At 31.9% G+C, this 24634-nt stretch overlaps 1 protein-coding gene across 1 annotated transcript in view; it reads right to left on the bottom strand.

Moving 5' to 3' along the window:
* The window catches only part of LOC132719055 (uncharacterized), a gene marked incomplete at its 3' end in the record, with an annotated part of 62093 nt that overhangs the window by 25993 nt on the left and 11466 nt on the right, over positions 1-24634 (bottom strand). The window contains exons 2-4 of the mRNA XM_060702793.1: positions 6699-6927; positions 2862-2908; positions 2171-2296 (exon numbers count right to left, since the gene is read on the bottom strand). Coding sequence (XP_060558776.1) covers positions 2171-2296; positions 2862-2908; positions 6699-6913 — 388 coding nt within the window. The remainder of the gene's footprint in view (positions 1-2170; positions 2297-2861; positions 2909-6698; positions 6928-24634) is intronic.

The raw sequence follows: 24634 nt of genomic DNA, 5'->3' as shown, positions 1-24634 counted from the left end.
GACCTAGTTTTTTATCCGAGATGACCCATGTTCAAACTCATTCGAGAAATCCCCTAGGCAGCTCCCCCAAGTTAAGTTAATGCCCATGGTCAAAAAGTTGTAGGCTAGAGTTTTAAAACAGGTTTTTTATTTTTAGTCCTGTGACCTAGTTCGAACACCTTGAGCTATTTCTAGAAAACCCCCTGACAAAGTTGTGATGATTGAGAAAAAATGTGAAAACTAAAGTGTCAACAAGGGGTTTTTTTCTTTTTTTTGCTCCTTACCTAGTGCCCGAGTTCCCATGTTTAACTCTTTGGTTTTACCTACAAAAGACCTGACAAAGTTTGTGAGATTGAGGAAAAAGTACCGAAAAGGTTTTAACAAAGTGTGGACGGCGACGGGGGCAGACGGGAGAGGGAATTTCAACACCTAAAAGCTCCCTGAGTAGTCGGGTGAGCTAAAAAAGACATTATAGCACCCCTGTCTTTTGATAAAAAAAGTCTTGCAGAAAAATTCACTAAAATTTTAAAATAAAATTTACAGTCATTTAAAATTTTAAAACTTCATTTTATTTCTACGTTATAATTTTTTAAAACTAAAAAGATGTTTTTTTTATGATCTTTTTCAAAAAATGATGATTGAGCACTTTTCTTTCAGGCCTCCCTTTTCTTTTTTTGATCTTGTGAAAATTACTTTAAAAGGAAATTGGACAGTTAAAGTGTGTAGAAAAATTATATCCCTTTATTCCTGGAAATGAAAATCTTGATTTTAAGATCACATTCCCGATGGGGTTCACAGCTTTAAAATGTAACATAATTATTTGAAGAAAAAAAAGGTTAAAAAATTTTTTTTACCATGACAATCCTTTTTTAAACGAAAGTCTTTTGTCCATGCTTTTCCCCCTTTTGTTTTTTTCCCCAAAATTTACCTTGTTAGTGTGTGCGCCCAAATTTTTAACTTTTCCCTTAACCTTTTTACAACAAGGGGCTAACAGCCCCTGATTCTCCCCTGACCCATCGAAAATCCGGCAATTACCTTAAAAAATCCTAGCAATTTAGAAAATTATCAAAAAAAATAGTTTTTAACAGTTTTTCCCAATTTGGGCGGTGACCTGTTTTTCCCCGGTGACCATTTCAAACAGATCTAGAAATCATCAAAACAAACTTTCAGTCTAATTACCAAGATATTTGGATTAAAACAGTAGCCACTAGAGTGATTACGAGATTTTTCTATGTTTAGCTCCTGTAACCTAGCTTTTCTTCCGAGATGACCCATGTTCGAACTCATCCGAGCAATTACCTAGACAAGTATCCTAACCAAGTTTGATGAAAATTGAGTCAAAAATGTGACCACCAGAGTGTTGACGAGGCTTTTCCATATTTTGACGGTGTGACGTAGTTTTTGACCCCAGGTAGCCCATATTCAAACCTGACCTAGAAATCATCAAAACAAACTTTCAGACCAATTTCCAGGATATTTGGATCAAAACAGTAGCTTCTAGAGTGTTAACAAGATTTTTCTATTTTTAGCTCATGTGACCTAGTTTTTCATCCGAGATGACCCATGTTCGAACTCTTCCGAGCAATGATCTAGGCAAGCATCCTGACCAAGTTTGATAATGATGAAGCAAAAACGCCACCGCTTGAGTGTTTACGAACAAATGTGGTCGGACGACGGACATTCAACGATCCTAAAAGCTCACACTAAGCTAGCTCAGGTGAGCTTAACATTTGATAATAAGAAAGTATCAATATTGTTAAATGATGACATTGAATCAATACACTTTATTTTATTAGGTTCAGTTGATAAATCGGTTGAAAAACCAGCATAACAGATATCTGTAAAGGTATCGAAACGACCAAGTATGAACGAGTAAATTGTCTTGGTAAAAGACATAAACATTTAAGACGATAAAGATTTGTTTTGAATTTACGACTAAAAATGAAAATATATAAAATATGATAACTTATTATTAATGTGATGATGAAAAATAACATAAGATACTGTGTAAGTAAAAGTTAATAATAAGAAATTGTGTAAGTAAAAAATATGATGAACGATACTGTGTAAGTAAAAATTAAAATAAGAAACTGTGTAAGTAAAACATATGACGGATATATACTGATGTATGCATTTAAAGTCTGAAAAAACATTTCTGTGCTTTTCCAAACGTTCTTTGTAAAATATCTACCTGATCCATAATCATTGACAAACGCCTTTGTTTGATCCCAAGCATCATTTAGTTTCATGGTGTCAGAAGTATCGATGCACAAAACTGTATTTACGCCCTTAATAGAACTGAAATATCTCCTTCTTTCTGGAAGAGAATTTAAAGATATCTAACATTGCATCTATGTTCGCTCGTGTTCCTTGATTTGAATTTTAATACAAAAACACAAACATAAGATATAATACGGATTTATCAACAAACCGAATGCAATTCATGTTTCAAATATTGAATTATATCGGAAAATTCAAATACTTAATGGTCTATAATAGAAATATATATGATATTATATTATCAATATTAAAGTAAATTATACCAAGAGTGCTTTCATGGGTCAAAGTGACTTAACCCATTAATCAAATTTTCATCTTAGGTCCTAAGTGTAACTATAACAAAGTTTTGAACTTGGAATCTTGAGGAGTTTAATATATAACATTGTGCAATGAATCTGATCTCATTTTGTCAATAACCTCTTTCTGTGGTACGTCAAGCTATTAAATATTTTGTGTTGAATTTTCATCAAACTTTTCATGGTCACCTGACATTCATTATATTTGAAAATGCAAGGAAACTTAACCAGCAACCCCTGAAATACACCACAGAAATCACGAGTGCCTTAATGTGAGATGTACTTGATATGATATTTTCTACTCACTAAAATTAAGTTCTCGTTCTCGTTCTCCTTCCATATCAGATGAAATCCTGAAAATAGAAGAACATCATTCTGATTACCTGTTTTATAATTTTTCAAAGTATATTCAAGATTACTTTATCCAACTGCACATGATCGGTTCACTACAGATGATTTGATTTCATTCTCGATGAATTCTGGCAGAACTATTCTTGACAGGAAACTTTAATCCGCGAGATTTTTAGGAAGATGATAAAATAATCGATGAACCCCTTTTGTGTTTTATGCAAATCGGAAAATGTATGGGGATATTTGTGCTCACTCTGGAGAAACGTCAAAGTAGAATTGCGTAAAGATATTACAACAGAAACCGATATTTTTACAGATACCTTGGACTTTAGATCAGAAGATCTTTGACGTTTTGATGAATATAACCATTACGCGTTGTTTGCGGGCAACTTTTATTATTATTAAGAAATAATTTATAGGTTGAAAAATGTTTTGTTTTGCTTGTTTATTACTTCTCGTCAAATGTAATTGCTTTTAAAACGAAGACGTATAATTTCGAAAATAAATATCAAATTACAAGGTCTGTGGAGACATCAGCTGGAATAAACGAACCGACCTTGTTGTTCTTAATAGAGGCACATTGACAGGTCAGCGATACAAAGACGACATCTTAGACAACCAGGATATCATGTATGCTGGGACAGTCGGCGATCAGTTCATTCTAATTGACGATTATGTTCGCCCCCATAATAACATTATAGAAAATTGAATAATGATGAAACATTTACAATTTTTATTTTTATTTTTTTTCGTCATTGTGTGGCAACGTCTCAGAATGCCACTGTCGCGGGAAGAAGTTCAAAGGCGATATAGGGAAAGAAAAAAATGCTACTGGGAAATAAATTTTAATGCATATGAGCTTAGGCGGAAACAAACAAAAATACAATCAATCTGCAAGGTTGAGATATTACAAAGAAAGAGAAAGTCAAACATGCGAGTTAAGAAACAAAAACCTTTAGAAAAATCTTGAAAATGAAAACAATCCAACGCCAATACCACAGGCTGAAACAGCTAGTGGTTATAGCCCTCAAGTGTCGCAAGGACTTCAATTACGAAATGGGATTTCCAAATAAAAGAAACGGCACTAGAAAAATACTAAGTAAAGCATAAAAAGGCAAATGAAAAATTGAGAAAAGACATTAAAGATAACATTGACACAAAACGTAAATTTAAAACATTACAAAGAAAATTACAATTGCTTTAAAACAAGAAAGAAATGAGTCAACCAACCGGAAATAGTAAAATAAAGCAGATTCTTAAAGTCACAAATACGTTTGTAAGGAAAAAAAACACTTCATTTTGCAATGTTTTAATAATGATATGAGAGAGAATGCTAAGCGCTCTACAAGATTAAAAAGGCTATTTTACATCAGAAGGACAGCACCAAAATCTCGTACACTGTCGCTTGCCACGTTTTGTCGATTAGGACCTTAAAATATACTGTTATCAAGCTGTTTAGGACGGAACGTCTGCTTATGTACAAAGCATCAAAATCTAGCCCTGGAGTTGCAAGCTTTTCGGAAATATGGTTTGAATACAAAGCCAAGAAACTTTCACCTAGAACGAACTTTTTATAGAAGTTGATTAGCTGCGGGATAATGTAAAGTTTTCTGAGTGGAAATGTAAAACTTTAGAAAATCAGAGGAAGGAAATGAAAATCATTCGAGTCAAATTAGATAAGCAATCATTTTACGATGAAATTTAGATAGAGATCGAAATATTTAAAATTCACTACCATTTTATGATAGCCAAATACCAGCAGACCTGAACATGAAATTATAAAACACATGGACTTTGCTGAAAATTATAACTGTAAGACGGCGGATGAAATACACACAATACACAAACAACGTTACGTCCAATGGTCGGGTTCTACATCGGAATAAAAGAATAAAGCGAATAAAGAAAATCCAACACAAAACCTGAGTTCCTATTTCAGAATGCTTGTCTCATTCACCAAGTACAGTAGTGTCTTTTCATAGAAAATTATTCCCAGAACACATTGACCTCCTAGAATGTAATGCAATCAGATATGTGTATTACTGGACAGACAGCCCCACACCGCAATAATTGAAAAGGGCTCTTTTTCGATACCATTTTAAACCGTGAATTTGTGTGCTGCTGTCCAGCGTTTTGGAATTATCACGAAAGCGGATACTGAAAGAATATCTGTGACCGCCTTGTTGGAACAGTTAAAAGAGTAACTGATGAGTTTGTTCGATCTAGAAAATTTACAATAGAGGATGTAGAGGACTTCATGAATTGGGATAGGGAGGACGTATGCCAAAGATTACATTCTTTAACGTTTCCAGAAGAGATTGTGAACAGACAGCTAGCAAATTGAAGATTTTAACTTTAACATTACAAATAAATGCAGCAACAGTTGATTTTGATGGACAGTTTTGCATACGAAATACTTCCTGTTACTGTCAAGACTGCATAAGTGGTACATTTTGTGACTCGTGGCAAGTTGTTCATGAAAAGAATGTAACTACTAAAACATCTGAAGTTGATGAACTTATCAATTCAGAAACACAATATACTACAGGTGAATATACTGCTGCTTTGTACGATGAAAATTGGTATCTTGGTAAATAGAAGACACAGATGACGATAACATTGGACTAGATTATGAAGTTTCTTTCATGACTCAATAAAGTCTCTGTTTCAATGGCTGCAAATGGAAGACACAATTATGTCAGTTTTTTATTTTAAGCATTGAACGAAGTTATTTCATAAAAAAATGGGACCACCATTTTTATCCCATCGTAATATATCGTAATTATAATAACTACTAACTCAATATTTATTTCCTAACTGTTAAAGATAGAAACTGCGTCGCTTTCAAAACTGGAATGCTCGACTTTATTTGGTTTGAAACGTCACGACAAAGTAACCTGCTATTGGTGTTTGTCAGATTATATTATTACCCCTCACCTTTTTCGTAATGTTAATTTCCCATTGGCCTCTGGGAGTTATTCTTACTGTTAATGCAAGTGTACCACGTGACTAAGACTTTTGTACTGTTACATAGGTTACAGTATTTTGCATAATATAAATCCGTGGTCAAACTGGAACAAGCAGACGATTAAAACATGCAACAAAGGATTATTTAACAATTTTAACCAGTGAAACGTTACAGATAGAGTTGGTGGACAGACATCTGTAGAATATCATTGTTATTTTGTAAATTTTTGCACTTTTTCAAAAACCATGCGAAGAATATTCTGGATACAGAAGTATCAGATTTCACAGATCATAACGTTATAAATGGGTAGTGTTTTGTTTTCTAAATATTGTATGTGTTTATGACTGGTAGATATCATCACTTGCTTAAAGAATTAAAGAAAATTAGCTTCTCAAGTAGGCCTACAGTACACTTAAAACTTGCAAGGTAAGGACAGTTTAGTTATTGCTACTCTTGGTTTATTTGTGTTACAGTTAGATTTAGTTTACAAATTCAGATCATTACAGTATGTGTTGTTCGGGATAATAAAATAAATAACATATGGGTTTACATATGGGTTTAAAAGTATCATCCCTTCTAAAAATAATGTTACCCTCGGCTACGCCTCGGGTAACAGTATTTTTCTCGGGATGATATTTTTACTGTTACCCACAAACCCATGTGTTATTTATATAATGTAAACCGTTATTTAGCAACTGTTTTTGATCAGATTAACCTTTTAATAACACATATAATAAGCTTAATTTATTGTTGGAATGCCATCGCACCAACAGTGTCCTGCTCAGTATCTAAAATATGTTATGATTATATATAATGATACTTACTCTTTTTTGGCAGTACATAAACTGGGAGGGAAATGTGCATTTCCCGCTGTTAAAGAGTCTTCGTGTGTTTTCGTTTCAAGGTCATCATTGACTGCGATCTTTTTATGTTCTTTTTCTTTGATGTCATCTTCAACAATTTCCGACTTTTGTTCCTGCTTTTCATCACTTTCAACAAACTTATCTGATCCAGATTTAGAGTCACCTTCCTGCCACATAGTTACTTTACATCCTGTGAAAAAAACACATGATTAAGCGGCAGTTTTACGTGGTGTCCAAAGACTCAGGCCAGAAGTTGCACGGGTAAAGATTTTATGTGATAAAGCAAGACAATGAATATGACAATTTTAAGAAACCAGGTATTCAACATCAGCCATAGCAAGTAGGTCTTGCGTTTTTGGCTTTTAACCCCAAAAAAATGTTTTGCTGATTGAACGTCATTCAAACGTTAATGTAATTTTTAAGTTATTTAATAATGACGCTTTTATTTCAAATTTTATTTAATCAAAATAGAAAAGAATTAGTCTATAGATAACAAAGTTGTTACAATTTAATTTTTACAAAACGACCATTACTGTCAAAGTCATTAAGGAATCCAGGTAATATTTACTTAAAATATTACGATTAACTCTTTTTTTAGAATTCTTATATCGTTATTACATACAGTTAAAATATTAACATTAATATTTTTAAATAAGATCAACTTTGTGTGTATCTTATGTCACCATGTAACCAAGTTACATTGACATCAAAGGTCATTTCAAACTTAATGTCATCTTTAAATAATTAGCGTGTAGCCTGAGTCATTAGTTGTTTAGATTGAGTATGAAAAACGCTTTACATTCAAGATAAATCCAATAACTTGGCCTTGACGGTAAATGTCACACGTGTATGCATGTCTGTTTTGTCATAATTGCCGCCTGATTTACAATATTTTGCCCTTATCCAGAAATTAGTTTTCTGTTTTTAGTAGCAGTTACCCTAAACTTGACACTATGGGGGCTTAAGAAGTCCAAAGATACTTATATTTCTATTTTCAGTACCGGTAACATTGATACTATAGGGGGCCAAAAAGGCTTGTAAACGGGGTGTCCAAATCGGTGTGTTGTAGCCAAGTTTTAGGACATTTCTAAATTTCTAATTCTTAACTCTGGCAATTTACCGATTTTTTCTATTTTAGTGACAGTGACGTTGACCTCGGCTGAAACGCAATTCTCAAGAAGTGCTCTATATCACTTTGCTATAAACGAGGTTAAACAACAAAATCTTAGTTACAGTACCCATGATTTAACTTTCTGGTTGATAAGTCAATCTTATATATTGCTATCAAAATCCATAACATTTTATACAAAAAGTCACAACATATTCTTAAGCGTGTATTTTATAAATGCTAGAGGTAAAAGGAAAAAAACAGATCTTTTGATTAAAGTAAAATTATGCTCATATTTTCATAGTCAAGTTGAGGTGAACTGACTATATACTTCAAAATATACTTCATAATATAAAATGGTGATTATCCAACAGTTCATATTGGAAAATGTTTAGAAAAAAATTAAATCTGCCAAAAATATATAAATAGACTGTCCCACTCTTTTCATGAACTGAATGTTACAGGTAAACTCTAATGGTTATTTACGAAAAAATCATTTAAATTCATGCGTTGTTTATTGTTGATGTGAAATAATTTTTTATATCAAAATGAATTATGGCAAAATGAAACTTTATTTTGACTTTCAACTGTTCACTCATTTATACCCTTACCCTGGACATAATGTCACTTTAAGGGAAAATAATATAAGAAATTCTACACAAATATTAGTTTTTTCATAGTTGGGTTATTATATGCTGCCAACAATAAAATACATTTTTGCAATATAACGGCGCACGATTCTTTACTAACTACTATATCCGGAAACAACAGCACTCTCTGGATCGTGAAGTCACTATTTTTGTATTCAGTTCTTTCACAAATTGATTAAACTAATATGCCATGACTTAGTATAGACCCAAATAAATTGTAACGAATTAAATATGCACATAAGGTGATCTCAAAGTCCCCCTATAAATACGGAATATTTTGTTGTAGTAGCTTTCTGAGGCCTTGTATTTTGCTACGAGCACCATAATAAATTTATATCTCGCGAGACCGAATTCCTTTTATTATATACCAATAATTTTTTTCAAAAAGAAAACAATTATAAAACTTTTATCATTTATTTCACAATCAGAAACATAGATATGGAGAAATAATATCTTAAAAAGGGGGATGAATATATATCAGTTTTTCAAAAGAGGCCACGACTCCAAGACAGTTTTTTATTTAGGAAATAGACATATGGCCGATCCAATTCGTGTCACAATATCAACAAACGTTTAAAAGATAAACAGTGTTTAAAAGCTAGAAATGCAACTTTTGATTTGGATTGTTCCGCTAAGAGTACATGAATTATTCACTGTCACTGTCAGATTCAATTACCGGACAAATCCTTCTTCGGCGTTTGGGACCTGGTGAAATGTCATCAGTTTTCACGGTTTTGTTAATAATTGTTATTGGACAATTCATTAGTCTTGTATTCTGAAGTATTTGACCAGTATGGGTTGAAACTAATTCAATTCCCGACATTGTACGGATATTTGATGAAACAGTTGCGTTAAATGATGATTGTACGGGTCCTAGAATTTGACGAGGCGGACCAGTGGAATTGGTAAGTGATTGATTACTTTGAGTTTGAGTTTGGCACATCTGAATTGCATTTTTAAGCTTGGGAAGATTTGGGTTATAGGACAATATATCAGACATGTGTTCTTGCATTTCACATGATGCTCTAGCATAATTGTTAACACTTTGAACATTTCTATGGGCACTTAACTGTTGCATTGAAGTTGGTGCAATTCTACTAAGTAATAGATCAGTGCAAGTAGTTTTCCTTGCACTGTGATTTGCCTTGCAAACTACACTCAATGGTTTTCATTAACGTATTAAGCGTGTGCTCACCAAGAGGCTGAGATTTAAACAATTTATCTGAACCCGGAAGTCGTTTATAGTTAATACATAAATAAAATGGCGACTCAGGCTGACTTATTTCTGTTGGCCTTTGTTGTGCAAATATTTTGAAAGCATATACAGGGCAAGTATCATGTGCAAATTTCTTTGGACTAAAATGGCGTACTTCAGTTGTTTTCTTAGCAGGACGTGTTTTTGTTAACCTTTCATTATATTCAGTGTATTCACTGCGATGATCATTTGTTTTAAGTTCAATATCCCCTACCTAATTTGCCTATGAAGCCCAAACAGAACAGTATTATTTAACTATATAAAATTCAAAAGTTTTTTTGGAGTGTCAGTCCCTGTCAGTCCATTTACCCGCAACATTTATCTCTCTTTAACTGCCAGGGGCTCTGCAGCATTTGGACGATTACCCTTTCCCTTGCCTTTGAGCTCCTTTCGTTTTGATGCTAAAACTTGTCGCGATGTTGAGAATTCCTTGTCAGTTATGATGCTGTGAGGATATTTATTTTCCCTGAGGCACCTAAATGTAAATGAAAACATGTGTTCAAAATTGGAATGAATTTATTTAATTGATTTGAAGTTTTGCACAATTAAAAAGTCAAATAAATTGTTATCCTTTTGGATTTATGCTACATGTAGATATATATAAATGCAAAATATGGTAGAATACCTAGAATGGGCTCAAAATAAATAATTTTTTAATACCAAAATTTGAATTTGATTCTTAAATAATTATAAGAAAAAAATATTTAGTATTCCATCTAAAAATAGTACATAAGGTGAATTAAAGGTTTAAAAAAAACTTTCTTGACATACAATTTGAAGAAATGACAAATTGTGCAAAATGTTATGTCATAATAATGATTTATTATATATTTCATATGCTTTAATATTTAACAGTGAAATAATCAAAATGCAATTCAACAAATTTCAAAGTAGCCAAATGCAAATATAAAAATAGTATCTTAATGGAAATGAATTTTGGTCAGAAATACAGTCCTTTGTAATACAATAGATGCCTTTGTAAAAGAGATCTAGTAGTAAAATATTCATGATTAAACTAGAAGCACATATTTAAGTTAAAATGTACAATTTTCATAAAAAATTTAAATGTAGTGTGAAGTGTACAAAGAAAGCAAATTGCACATTACAAATGGCACTTAATATCTGCATAAATTATCAAAAAGAGGTCAAAATATACATAAAATATCTCTTAAACTACTGGGAAAGTCAGTAAATCAGTGTAATCGCACATAAAATATAAAATTATTACTTGAATTCATTTTTGTATTGTTTGAATCTTTTTACTTTTCAAAAAATCTTAGTTCATTTTTCTCAAGTTTCTCATATTTTAACTCATTGCAGCTTTAATTAACATGATCAGCAGACTATCTTTGTTACATGAACACAAATTATATGATTCTAGGACATTTTTTTAATATAATGATATCTTTATTTAAAGAAGGTAAAAAAAACAACAACAGCATATATATATATATATATATATTGCCACAAGATGAATGGAAGCTGTGTCATATGATGACCAATTATTTTAGCACTACACTCTGCAGATTGACTCATGAGTCACATAATAATAAATGGTCACCAGTGATAGAAGCATGAATGGAATAAAAAATACAGAACGGTTTGAATCGCTGTTTAAACTTTTTTGGTGTATAAGAAGTCTACTGCATTACCTGTCAAATGCCTCTGTGGTATGAGCTGAGTGTATCAGGCTCATATTCTGACCCATCAGCTTTGCGTATTGACAGCAAGGAGGAACCAATAAAATTGTCCAGTTCAGCTGGTATTATTTTCCAGATTTGCCTCAAGTCATTTCTTGGTGGCTCAGCCAGCCAACGTTGAAACTGACGGAGACTTGTTTTTGTTTTTCATTCCTATAACAAAGTTTTCTTTTTCTACATCAGTTATGTTGAGGAAGGTTGGCTTGTTAATAGCATTTGATTTGCCACAGTTTAAGTTATTTTCTGGCTAGCCAACAAGATTGTCTGGACTCTGTCTGGTACAATTGACTCCGTCTGGTACAATTCAAAGTTTCAGTAATTACCGGATTATCATAATTTATGTTACCAGTGTCATTCATTGTTTCTTGCTGAACTGGATCAGAATAATAATCTAGGAGAGAGTTGGCTATGTCAACACTCAGTTCACTGGACTGTACATCTGCATGTATTTGGTCAGTTTGGGAAACCTCCTCCTCAAAATCAAAGCCAAACAATTCACCAGATTGTTCAACAACATTAAAATACCCATTCTGAGTTAGGGTTAATAGGTCCAAGTCATCATTAAACAAATCGTCGGACATTTTTAACAGAAAGAGTTCAGTTACCATTGACAGTAACGCCCACTTCATGTATACAGTACAGTTGCAGACGGTCTATAAAATCACGAACGTTATTTGTGTATATTTAACAGGTTTTTAAATTTGGACAAAATGATGTTTTTTTTCATATTTGAAATGTTGATAAAAGTGAATAAAACTCGCTAAAACATGTTGATGTATATATTTTGACAGCGGAATTACGTAACTAAATATAACAATGGTCTCCCTTTGCTGTATTGGTTCCCGTTTCAATACACTACGTAACGCATAAAAAGGCGGGGACCAAACAAAAAAAGGTCCAGCACTTCCATATATGGAACCGTATTTGTCACTAACATAATACGGAATTTCCTATTCAAGATTTGCGTGTATTTTAGCGAGAAAATTTAAAGGTATATAATAAGTGACATGATATAGATTAAACCTGAATTTATTACTGTTTCAAAATTCCTACTATGGCGTGTGGTGTGTTGCAAAATTATATAAAAATATATTTGTTTATGGCATGTTAAACGTTGCAATATTCAACAAATCTTTTTTGGTCTATATCAAATATTGATATTGTATAGCTCTAATTTTATATCCCATACCATAATATTTATTCAATCCTGGGATAGAACATTTAGCATATTAAGCCCCGCCTATAAATTAAGCACGAATTTCTTATAAAGCGTTATCATCATGATTAAACATAGACTATTGTCTCGTGGAAATGATCAGTGTCCCTGTGAATGTCACTTGTAAATAGTGCATATGCTGAATCTTCCTTATATATATATATATATATATATATATATATATATATATATATATAATATATATTATATATATATATATATATATATATATATATATATATATATATATATATTTTTAATATTTTCAAAAAAAAATAGAATAGATTTTAGAGTCTTCAGGACATACGAGGGGATAATTAAAAATAAACCGGACTGGGCTGTCAATTGAACAATTTTCAAACTATCACTTAGTGTTGTATATCACAATTAATCGCTGATGCTAATATCTAATTTGATAACCCACGTAGCTTGTACGTTACAGCCAATTTAAAAACCATGACATCGCACACCCGGCGCAGTGCATAAATTTGCGCTGACAATAGGCGATTTAGGAAGCGTATAATTTACAATATGGCACAATTAGATTTCAAAATAGCCGAAACGTCAAGATCCATATCTTTGACGTTGTCAGAAAAAAATGACTTCATTTAAACCACATTTATCGTTGCAATCACAATTCAAATGTCACTTGTAAAAAAAAACTCGCGTTAAAACTATGTCGTCCGAACGTCACAAAATTCGATCAATAAGAAATTGTGTCAATAGTAAGCGAGAAACTGTCTAAAACGTAGAAAGGGATAATGGAAAAAGGAGAATAGTTAAGGTAGCCACAACATAGGGGGTTTTTTTTGACATAAATGATTAAAACCGGGTGATTGAGAAATTGGAAAAAAGAAAAATAAGGGAGAGGCAGAAAGAAGAATTTTTCAAGGACGTTTCGGACGTCAATCACCGAGACGTTGAAAAGTGACGGGCGATTGACTGCGGACATCATAAACGATGTTCGACAGTAGCTACGGGACGGTGCAAACAACCCAAAATGATAAATATTGATGAAATTATTATCACACTGGCCATAGCTTTCGGAGAATGATAGGTTCATCGTAGCGGCGATGCAGAAGCGGTGGATAAAAAATGGCCGTTTGCTTTTGTCGGTAAGTTTATGATTCAATCTTACTTTATGTTTTAATGTTTTACCGGAAACACTTAGTGAGACTGGAACCCATATATGTACGTTTCCAACTTATAACACGCATATGGTGCAATTCATTGCCATTTGTGCTAACACTTGTACAGTTTGACATGGGGACGCCACTTTTGCCTATTTAGATTTAACACGTACAAATGTGTGCAAAACGGCCCCTTAATGCACCAGCATTACATCATATGTATAATACTTGCATAAAACAACCATAATTTGGAATTTTGGAAAACTGTTATTGACTTTTTATAAAAGAATTGACAAAAATTGATTACAACGCAGACGTCGGTGGATTCGATTGCAATGCAGTGCGGTGGTCCCGATACCATTAATGACAATTGTGAGAGTTTAACTTGACATAACGCATTTTTTTCAATTTAGAACCAACACTTTTCTTACGTTGACATCAGAGAAACGCTTTCTTTTAAAACAATATGATTATATATTATAAAAATCTTAAACTGGCTGGCGGTAAAGATCGGAATGTCTAGCTCGAGGTTTACTGTTTACTGCGGTAACGAGGCTCTGCCGAGTTGCCGCTCAACAGTTACCCCGGGAGCAAGATATTTCCGGCTGTACCGACAGCCGGTGTTTTTGGTTCTTTTTCTTGCATATTACATATCAATTATTTTCAGAACAGAAATCACGAAAACTGATATTCTTATAACGCACCTTTTTATTATAGTAGCGTATGAAATTACAACTTCATTCATAATGATAAAAAGACGTCTTCCTGAGAACGAAATTCATTCACAAATGGCGCGCGGCAATGACGTCATTCAAAGCGCGCGACTAGTCTTACATGGGGGTGTTAGACAGGTTTTTCTAGCATCGGTATAAACGGTAAATAATCCTGTCTGATATGCAAGAAACAAACTTTATAATACTGCACGTTTGTAACGTCGCTTTTCATTGGATAATAATAACAGTTATTTAGCTTTATATACACGGATGCTGTCAATTTATGAAGAATTAAATTTTCTTCTATAAAAAAGATGCTTGCAGTATTATCAATTTGTTATGAAGAATTGTACGGATTATATGGCCATATATAAACAGTTGCAACAAAACCTTAGCTTAGCGGTTCGGCAACAAACGGCCATATAACCTGTCAAAAACAAACACAAAACTGTCATACAACCTGTCAAAAGTCTTTATACCTAATATTATAATACTGCACGATTATCCAATGGAAATCGACGTAACAAAAAGGCAGTGTTATAAAGACATATAGGCAAAATTAAAGATGTTCGACATAAATTTTTGAAACGTGGCATGATGTTAGAATATGATAAACATTTCAAGCCAAAAAACTAATTTTTACTTATATGGGGTAATCTCAAGGGGCTGATAGGTAATCTCTGGGGAAGATAACTAATACATACGTCTGAAATGTTTTTTTTTTCCTTTTGTAATGTTTTTCAATATATTTTCCATATTTTCAACAACAAAAATCCATGAAATTTATCCGTTACCTTTTTCATAAGAGGTAATTTTAAATCTTTAAAAATATACCATTTTTAAAATCACATACCATTTCTTTCAATGAATGCCACAATTTAAGCAAAATAAGAAAAGCTCAATATTCTATTCTTTACTTGTTACAAATACAGATAACGTTAGCTAATAAAAAATAAGAAAAATGGATCTAATTTACTTTCATATGATAAACTTGAAAAACAAGATCGATTTATGGTTTTCTCTAATGCAAAGTTTAGAACATTTTATATTCTGACTCCAAATATGTCCTAAAATGTTATCGTTGCAGTTATTTTTTTTAGTTTAGACTGTTAACTCTACTTAATTTGGAAATGTGATAAACTTGAACCCTAAACGACCATGAACCTGAAACTTAAAGACTGTTGTCTTTTTATTTCTCATATTATGTTTCTTTTAAACAAAATGTAAGATTGTAAGATATATTTAACAAATAATACATGGCCTTGAGGGCAATATGCAAGTTTACGGACTGATTGGTCAGACTGAGGAAGGTATATGGCCCGAAGCGCAGCTGAGGGACATATACCTTCCGAGGTCTGACCAACCAGTCCGTAAACTTGCATTTTGCCCGAAAGGCCATGTTTTATTTGTTATATTATACCGAATCTAAATCCTTTCATCCCTTTTGTTGCTGACATTTTACTATAATTTACTTTCAAATAATTTATTTGTTCAGTGTGTGAAATATTTCAAACTCTAGTCGGAATTATTATTATCATTTTCAAGCGATAAAGCAAAAAAAAATCATGCTCTTCTTTTGTTATTCAATTTTTGTTAATCAAATTAAACAAGCAAAAAAAAAACCGAACTTTAAGATTTAATATGACGTCATCCAGTCCATATAAGAATTATGGACCGCCCCCGGTCTGTATTCGGTTTATGGAACGGATGACGTCATATAAAATATAGAAGGGCGTATGCAAATGAGGTATAATATATAGAGGATATTCAAGTTTTTTCTATAAATACATGATTTATTTTCAACGAGTGGTATGAAAATAAATATTTCATGAGTGGCGGTAGCCACGAGTGAAATATGGTAATTTTCATGCCACAAGATGCAAATAAATCATGTATTTTATAGAAAAACTTGAATTTCTGTTTATTATATACAATTTTCTCTTTCAGGACATTAAAATTTGCAAGACTTTCCCTTAAATTTTGAGTACTGGCAGAATTTAAAAAGAAAGTAGTCCGGCAAGACACCAGTGAAAATACGGAAAATATGTTTCACTGCAGTGAAAAATAAATTTTTACAGTGAAAATACGGAAAATGAAAATACGCATTTTATTTCATCAATATTTCTCAATATTTCATTTAAAAGTATATAATAAATATATATATATATATATATATATATATATATATATATATATATATATATATATATATATATATATATATATATATAATCTTTACATATACACATGATGCGCACGGTTTAAAACAATATCATTGTGGCTATTGTATACAAAAGCTCTTTTGTATCATAGTCAAAAATAAAAACACGTTCCCTGTTGTCGCAATATGAAAATCTTTTGTATCATAGGCAAAAATTAAAACACGTTCCCCGTCGCAATATGAACCCCAGAAAAAAGTAACCAATGAATGAGCATCTAAATATGTACTCTCCTGCGCTTCGATCGAATGTTCTACTATCGCTCATTTTCTTGTCTGAAGTAGCGTGTGTTCAGTGAGATGCGAAGGGAGCGTACTAAATATGACATTTCTATCGTTATTCCTTTCATTGTCGTTACAATAAGTTAACCCCAGAAAAAATGAACCAATCAATGGACATGCTCTCGAATTCGGGTAATTAAAACTTCACTCCAGTTAACGCACTATGAATGTATATGTATACGATTGAACTCTGACAAATTTTCAACAGAAATGTCTCCAAACTATGATACAATTATGAATTGATGTTCTCAGCAGCATGGTTATATTCAAAACTGAAGTTGTTTTTCATATTTAAGAAGCATTATTAATCTTTACGGAAATTTATTTTATATGTTTGTTGTAAAACTTCGAACTTAAGGTCTTTTAAGTCCCAGGTTGAACGTAAACTATTCTACCAAAGGAATCGCAATGGAAGGAAAATGGAAGCGCAACTCGATCATATATTTGCATAAATAATCAAGAAACACGTTTCTCTGGTGTCAAAGTAAACCCTCATATTAGACAATAATTGTATCGGGGCAAACGCGAAGGGTTCCAATCAAATCGACCGCCGTCTTCGTTGTAATCAATTTTGGCAATTCTTTTATAAAACAAGAGCCACCGCCGGGCGGGGGCAACGCTTGACTTTTTACTTTTTCTAAAAGCAAACAAAGAAATGTTTAAACAAATCTTAACGTGTCCTTTTTATAAATTTAATAGGTATGTCTTGTCACATTAGTTTTGTCAAAGTATGAATCCTTCCCATATATTATATCCGCATGTGTATTACAGAAGGAAAAAAAAAAGAAGTCCAAATAAAAATTACAAATGTCTATTCTGATCCTGGAATGATCCTTTTTCAATAGCACAGTTAAATCCAAGTTAAATCCAAGAACACTTTAGAATAAATTCCCACAATAAAATCCACAAGAATAATTAATAATCCAAGCTCCAATAAATCACTTAATTTCCAAGTTGAATAATACTCCAAATATATTGATGACTTAAAAGATCACTGATGACTAAAAAGGTAAAGGTAATGAAAAATGTCAATTTATATATATTAACTAAGAAAATTCCAGAAAGGTCTATTATGTTCTCAAGTAATCATAATCTAGCAACTTCAACAATAAAGATCATTCCAGAAGTTTCTATCTAAATATAATGCATGAGTTTTTCTACAACAGTTAAGAACATTCTAGTACATACATGTAGTTTATGTTCTAAAAATAGAACAATGATAATATTGGAAATACCAACTGGTCAGATACAAACTATATACATGTAATATGTTGCATACATAACAATATATATATATATATATATATATATATTATATACACCAAAAAAATATATGTGGTCATTTAATGCATAAATCAGTGACAATTCAATAATTTAACCTTTAAGGTCATAAAAGAGCCAATGTCAATTTGAGTTTGATAAACATGAAGGTCTTGTCCTTAAGAATGTTATTTTATAATATGAAGTAAATCCATTCAATAATAGCAAAGTCACAGCCAAAAAAATGAAACTTTCAATTGTTTGTTTTGTTTTGTTTTGGGTTTTACGTCACATCGACACAGTATAGGTCATATCGCGACGTTCCAGCTTTACTGGTGGAGGAAGACCCCAGGTGCCCTTCCGTGCATTTTTTCAGACACGAACCGGCACCTGAGTAGAACCACCGACGTTCCGTAAGCTAGCTGGATAGCTTCCTCACATGAAAGAATCCAAAGTCCCCGTCGGGATTCGAACCCACAAACTTTCAATAGTTTGACATTAAAGTCAAGGTCATTTAAGAGTGTAGGTCAAGGTCTATCTAGTTATTTTAAAGGGCTATCGTTGAAGATTATTATGTTCAAGTTTGAAGACAATTCATTCAAAGATAACAAAGTTACAGCCAATAATAGCCAAAAAAAATGAAAATTTCAATACTTTGACCTTCAAAGTCAATGTCATTCATGAGTAAAGTCAAGGTCTATCTAGTTTTCTTAAAGGGATATCGTTTGAAAATTATTGTGTTCAAGTTTGAAGACAATCCATTCAAAAATAACAAAGTTATAGCCAATAATAGCCAAAGAAAATGAAAATTTCAATACTTTGACCTTCAAAGTCAATATCATTCATTAATAAAGGTCAAGGTCTATCTAGTTATCTTAAAGAGCTATCCTTAAAAATTATTGTGTTCAAGTTTGAAGACAATCCATTCAAAAATAACAAAGTTACAGCCAATAATAGCAAGAACAAGCAAAATTTGGACTTTTGACCTTGAAGGGGTCAATGTTCAATTTATGGAAATGAAGGTAAGGTTATGTGGTTCCGCCTTTTGAAAGGGTTTGTCCCAAGGGGTTCGTTGGATGCCAAGTAAGTGAAGCCCAAATATCCCAAGGGGGGAATTTTTAAAAATTTTTAAAATTCCAGGTACCAAGGGGTTTCGGACCGCAACGGAAACGCCGCCATAAATATTAAAAATTTAAAACCCCATTTCTTTTTTTTAAAATCAAAGCACTAAAACCCTGGAGGGGGGTTAAAAATGGCGACAAAAAAAATAAATGATATTGGGGCGGACTTGAAAGGCCCAAATTAATGTCCTTTTGCAAATTTTTTGAAAATGTTCATGTCATATTCAAGTGGAAAATGATTGAGTACAAAGGAAAGAGCAATATTTTGCCATTTGATTTAATTCAGGATGATTTATCATTGATATCGAACATTACAACACGGTTTATCAAAAGTACTAAAAACCAGTATTTTTTTCTCAAGTGGTTCAGTTGAGATCGAAAAAACCAAACTGCTTTATATCCTAAAATAATAATTTGAAAGTTGAATAAAAATTTTAAGAGTACACTACTGACAGAAGCAGAAGCTGGTAGTAGATAACCAAGTCCTCTATTAACAATGACTAAGCATTGATAATTTCATACTACTATAAGGCATATGAAAAACATGCTCATTCTGGGGATTATAGTTATTTAATCAATCTGATATTCAAGTTATCAAGTTCAAACAACTCGAAAAGAAAATGGTTGAAAAAATCTTTCTTGTTTATATGTATACTAGTAATAAGTGTTCCATCAGGGTTAAACTTTCAGTGATTGTGAATACATGACTTATCAATGTCACAATTTCATCCAGAGAGATCATGAAATTCTCACAAACAATAAGTCAAGTATGGTCAGTTAAAACTAGAACTACACTAAATGTGATTAATACCCCCACAAAACTGCTTTGGACATTAGGATGTAACAGAATACCTTGTAAAAGAATTGAAATAGTTATGTTTGTGGGCATTTAAAGATAGTAAGTTGTGGTTCTTGTATGTTGCATTTCCTTTCAATGTGGTTGACCATTGATGAAGTTTTATTGAATAACTCTATAAATACTGCAGATGGAGTAATGGTTATTGTACACTGCACTTTCTCTCATTCGCTTGACCATTGTATGAAGTTGTATTGAATTCCAACTACTAGTTTTTCAAGTGATGCACTGGACAAAAAGTACCAAACGGCACTTACTGTTAGGGTCATTCCTGCAAAGTTTGGTTACTGTGCAGTCTTTGGTTTCTGAGGAGATTTGTTTAAAGAAATTTTTGACGACCCACGACAACTGATGGTGGAGGATCACAATAGTTCTCACAATTGTGCTCAGGTGAGCTAAAAAGTAATGATCAAAATACAAGTTTGTGGATAACCTCGCAATGCCAACATGACTGTTACGATACCTCTATTTTTTAAAAGAAAAAGTCGAGCTAAAAAGGGGCATAACTGCATCAAAAAATAATTTATTTGTGACCAAAATTGAACTAAATCTGTCTTTTGATACTACATGGCAAGTATCAACACACTTCATTTCCTTCATAAGTTGTCCTTCAGAAATCAATTGAACACCATAACTTATAACATGCTTTTCAGTAAAAAATGACATTACTTTTTAGATTATTTCACAATAAAGTATAATTTCAAAAGTAGCCAGACTTTATTTGAATGAGGATGAAAAAGCCTATAAACAAACAGAAATTTTGTGGGAAATACATTTATTTCTCAGAAAAATGTGATAAATAAAGAGTAGATAATTAATATTGCAAAATCAGGAAGGAAATTAAACAAATTCAGGAAATATGACAGAATCACTTTCAATTATGAACATTGAAAATTTAATGAATCTACACAGAAAAAAAATCTGCTCTCTTTGGCTTGTTATGATGGGCTATAAACCTCGGACATCATAAGGCGTCATATCTGAACTACTTTCAGTCACAGTAAAATAGCAGCCTCCATTTACCAACATTGTGGCAAAGTTATACATAATATATGTTTTTTCAATGCCATTCATGAAAATATTTAATCTGCTGTTCACTCTATGAAATATATTTGGATCTTGCATGCAAAAGAAACAAATATCCATTATATGATATGTTCCAAATTTCTTCATGCTTACAAAAAAATTATATATTTATGTAAATTAGTTCATTAATGAGCAAAACTGTAATTTCATTGTTCTGATGAACAATCTGCAGTGTTTTTGTTAAACAGCCATACTCCAAGACCGACAATTTTTCTGTGGCATTATATTATCCAAAAATTAACAATATTGGGAATTATTTTGAAAACAAAAAAAATATTAACAGATACATGTATAAAATAAAACCAATGTATAATTATTCAATGTCCATTTATAGTTGAAACTGTGGAATTTAGCTATGTCAACGTCTGAAGGGATTCCAGTTCAATTAATCTTATGTTCTCCCATAACTGAAGCTACAAATATCTGAAAATAAAATATATTTGTCAGCGTTGCAAGTAATTGTTTATCTGGCACTGAATATATTCCACATCATAAAGACAATGTGCTCCATACTTAACAATTTACCAGTAAAATCGAAGACATATTTCTTCTATAATTTTTTTATCATATCTTTGCATGAATTATCATGGTAAGCTTACACCACTATGTAAAATGCTGAGTTTCTGGTCACAAGAAAATCAAAAGCAATGGATGGTGTGATATTCAAACTAAATTAACTTTACAAATGCTGCTGAAAAAAACAAAACAAGAATATTGTCAATTAGTTTCAATTAAATGACAGGGGACAAATATTGGTTTCAATTTAATGCTGCTTTTACAAGAATAGAACATCACTTCTAACTGGCAAGCAGAACCAAATAGGTATTCTGATGTTCAGGAAAAATAATTATTATCGCTATTTTTTGTATCTCCATGGCTTTCTTTAGATGGATAAAAGTAAACATTTAAAGGTGGACTACTATACCTCAATCTGGTATTCTGTATGCTGAAGTTTTCCTTTTGAATACCAAAATTTAAACTCCTTCACATAGGTAAGCTTCACTTCAATTAAGTTGTTCCAGAAAAAATACATGTCTACTGGGTACTTTCAGACAGGCTTCATTTGAACAGAGTGGGCAACTTCTTACTGGAAAGTGGGAGCAAGGTTTAGTAAAACAATTAAACAGCATAAGTTGTTCAAATACAAAAGAAACTAGAAGGCAGGGCATTAAAATCTGTTTATTGTTTTTCAGAAAAATAATTGAAAATTTAACTTTAGAAATGGATCATTTCACTATGAGCATACATTTTCAATTTTTAATTTCTAGTATAACCCATGTTTTACAATAATTATATATTTTTTGTATGATTACTAGTCCTACAATGAATTAATGTTAATTCTGGAAAGGAGACTCTAATTTTAAATTCTTTTGTCATGATTTTGAATTAGTAAAGGGTTCTGGCAATGATATCAGCTCAAACATTTAGAAAGTAAAACCTATGTACAACAACATTGTGCAAGTTGAAATTTGAAAAAACCCTAAAACTGTAATTCATTCATTTATCATTTTTCCACATAATCTAATAGTAAAACATGATGATATTTTGTCACAAATCCTAGGCTTCAGGCATATGCACCATGCAACAAGTGATTACAGTTAAACATGTTTAAAAAGTTTGATTACTGTAATTAATTACTAAGGGATCAGTTATTACCACAAGATGACATACCTTAGAACCTTATTGATATTAGGAAAGACCTTTATTGACATGGCAATCAACAACAGACCTTAAATTAATTATTGAAAAAAATGACTAACCTGCAATGGGATTTTTTTCTTCTCTGCAGCAGAAACCCTTCCTTACAGATAATTGCAAAGAATCTATAACTAGGAATCATCACCATCATCATCATGAAGACTTCTAGGCTGAAACTTCATCACTTTTTTGGCTATAACAAACTGCCAGTTTCGAGCTGTCTTGTCCTGTATACATGTATATAACTTGTCTGAACGCTACTGTACCTTAAAACTGTTTATCAAACAGTAACCATGACAGAAGTAACCTAAAAAAAAGCAAAAACAAATTTTAATGTCTTATATTAAAGAATCATGCACAAGTAATCAGTATTAAACAAGCAAGTTATATCATTTACCACAATTTTTTCTGCACATATGATATCTGTGTTAAATATATATTAAATAATAACTTTAAAGGTCCATTAAGCCTAAGAAAAGATAAAAAAATTCTATTTTTGGAACTTTCCTTTTTACATATCTTTTTTGCACTTCTCAAATAGTTTACATGTACTCATTGACCATGTACATGTAGAGAAATTATTCTGGCACTTGGTATAATTACATTAATTTAGTATTTTGTATGGAAGTCAAATTAATACTGCTCACATTTTGATACCTTTACAACACATTAATTACTGTTTGTTCAGTGTTACTCTTTTCAGTTGTTAAACATTTACAATGCTCTAAATAGTAAATACATCATTAAAACATTATTTGAACACATGTTTGATCTTTCTAAAGAATTACAAAATTACAAAATCTCTGACACATTATATGTGCTTTTAAGATTTTCAATATTGTTTACCAGAGGATTTCTTTTACCTATACTCTTATTCTAATAGATTAATTACTAAGGGAACAGAAAAATAATGTTAAAAATGTACTAGTTACATATTTTAGTTACACACAACTTGACAGCCAAATATACATTTTTCAATATAATAAAATACAAAAAAGAAAACTGTTTCTCTCTGTAACCAAAGAGAAATCATAAATATTGTAAACTTCAGACTCATACTCTTATACCTTTAGCATTAATGGCCTCTGATGGCTGAATTCTAAGGTTGTTATAATTTATGTACTTTTACAGTCAAAATGAGGTAAATATTTTTCAAGGAATTCTTAAGAAAAGAATTCCTTGAAAAATATTTACCTCATTTTGACTGTAAAAGTACATAAATTATAACAACCTTAGAATTCAGCCATCAGAGGCCATTAATGCTAAAGGTATAAGAGTATGAGTCTGAAGTTTACAATATTTATGATTTCTCTTTGGTTACAAAAATATATATGCGAACACAAAACAAATAAATTTAATGATATGACAATAAGTTAAATTCAGTATTTGACCTTGATGGTCAGTCATCTCAAGGTCAATGTCTTATATGAATTACTTAAAGGGGACTCCACTGAGGCTTTTGACATGACCGGATTTTTGGAAATAATTTTCAAGAATAATTATATGATTATTCTATTTGATGTAGATCTCAGCAAAAAAACCTATTTTGCAAAAATTTTCAGATCATGCACTCGTCTGTTTTCCCAGAATGATTACTTGAACAG

The sequence above is a fragment of the Ruditapes philippinarum genome, unplaced genomic scaffold (genome assembly GCF_026571515.1).
Source record: "Ruditapes philippinarum isolate M1 unplaced genomic scaffold, ASM2657151v2 ctg1803_1_1_1_1, whole genome shotgun sequence".
Classification (NCBI taxonomy): Eukaryota; Metazoa; Mollusca; class Bivalvia; order Venerida; family Veneridae; genus Ruditapes; species Ruditapes philippinarum.
This window is presented reverse-complemented; position numbering and strand designations above follow the sequence as displayed.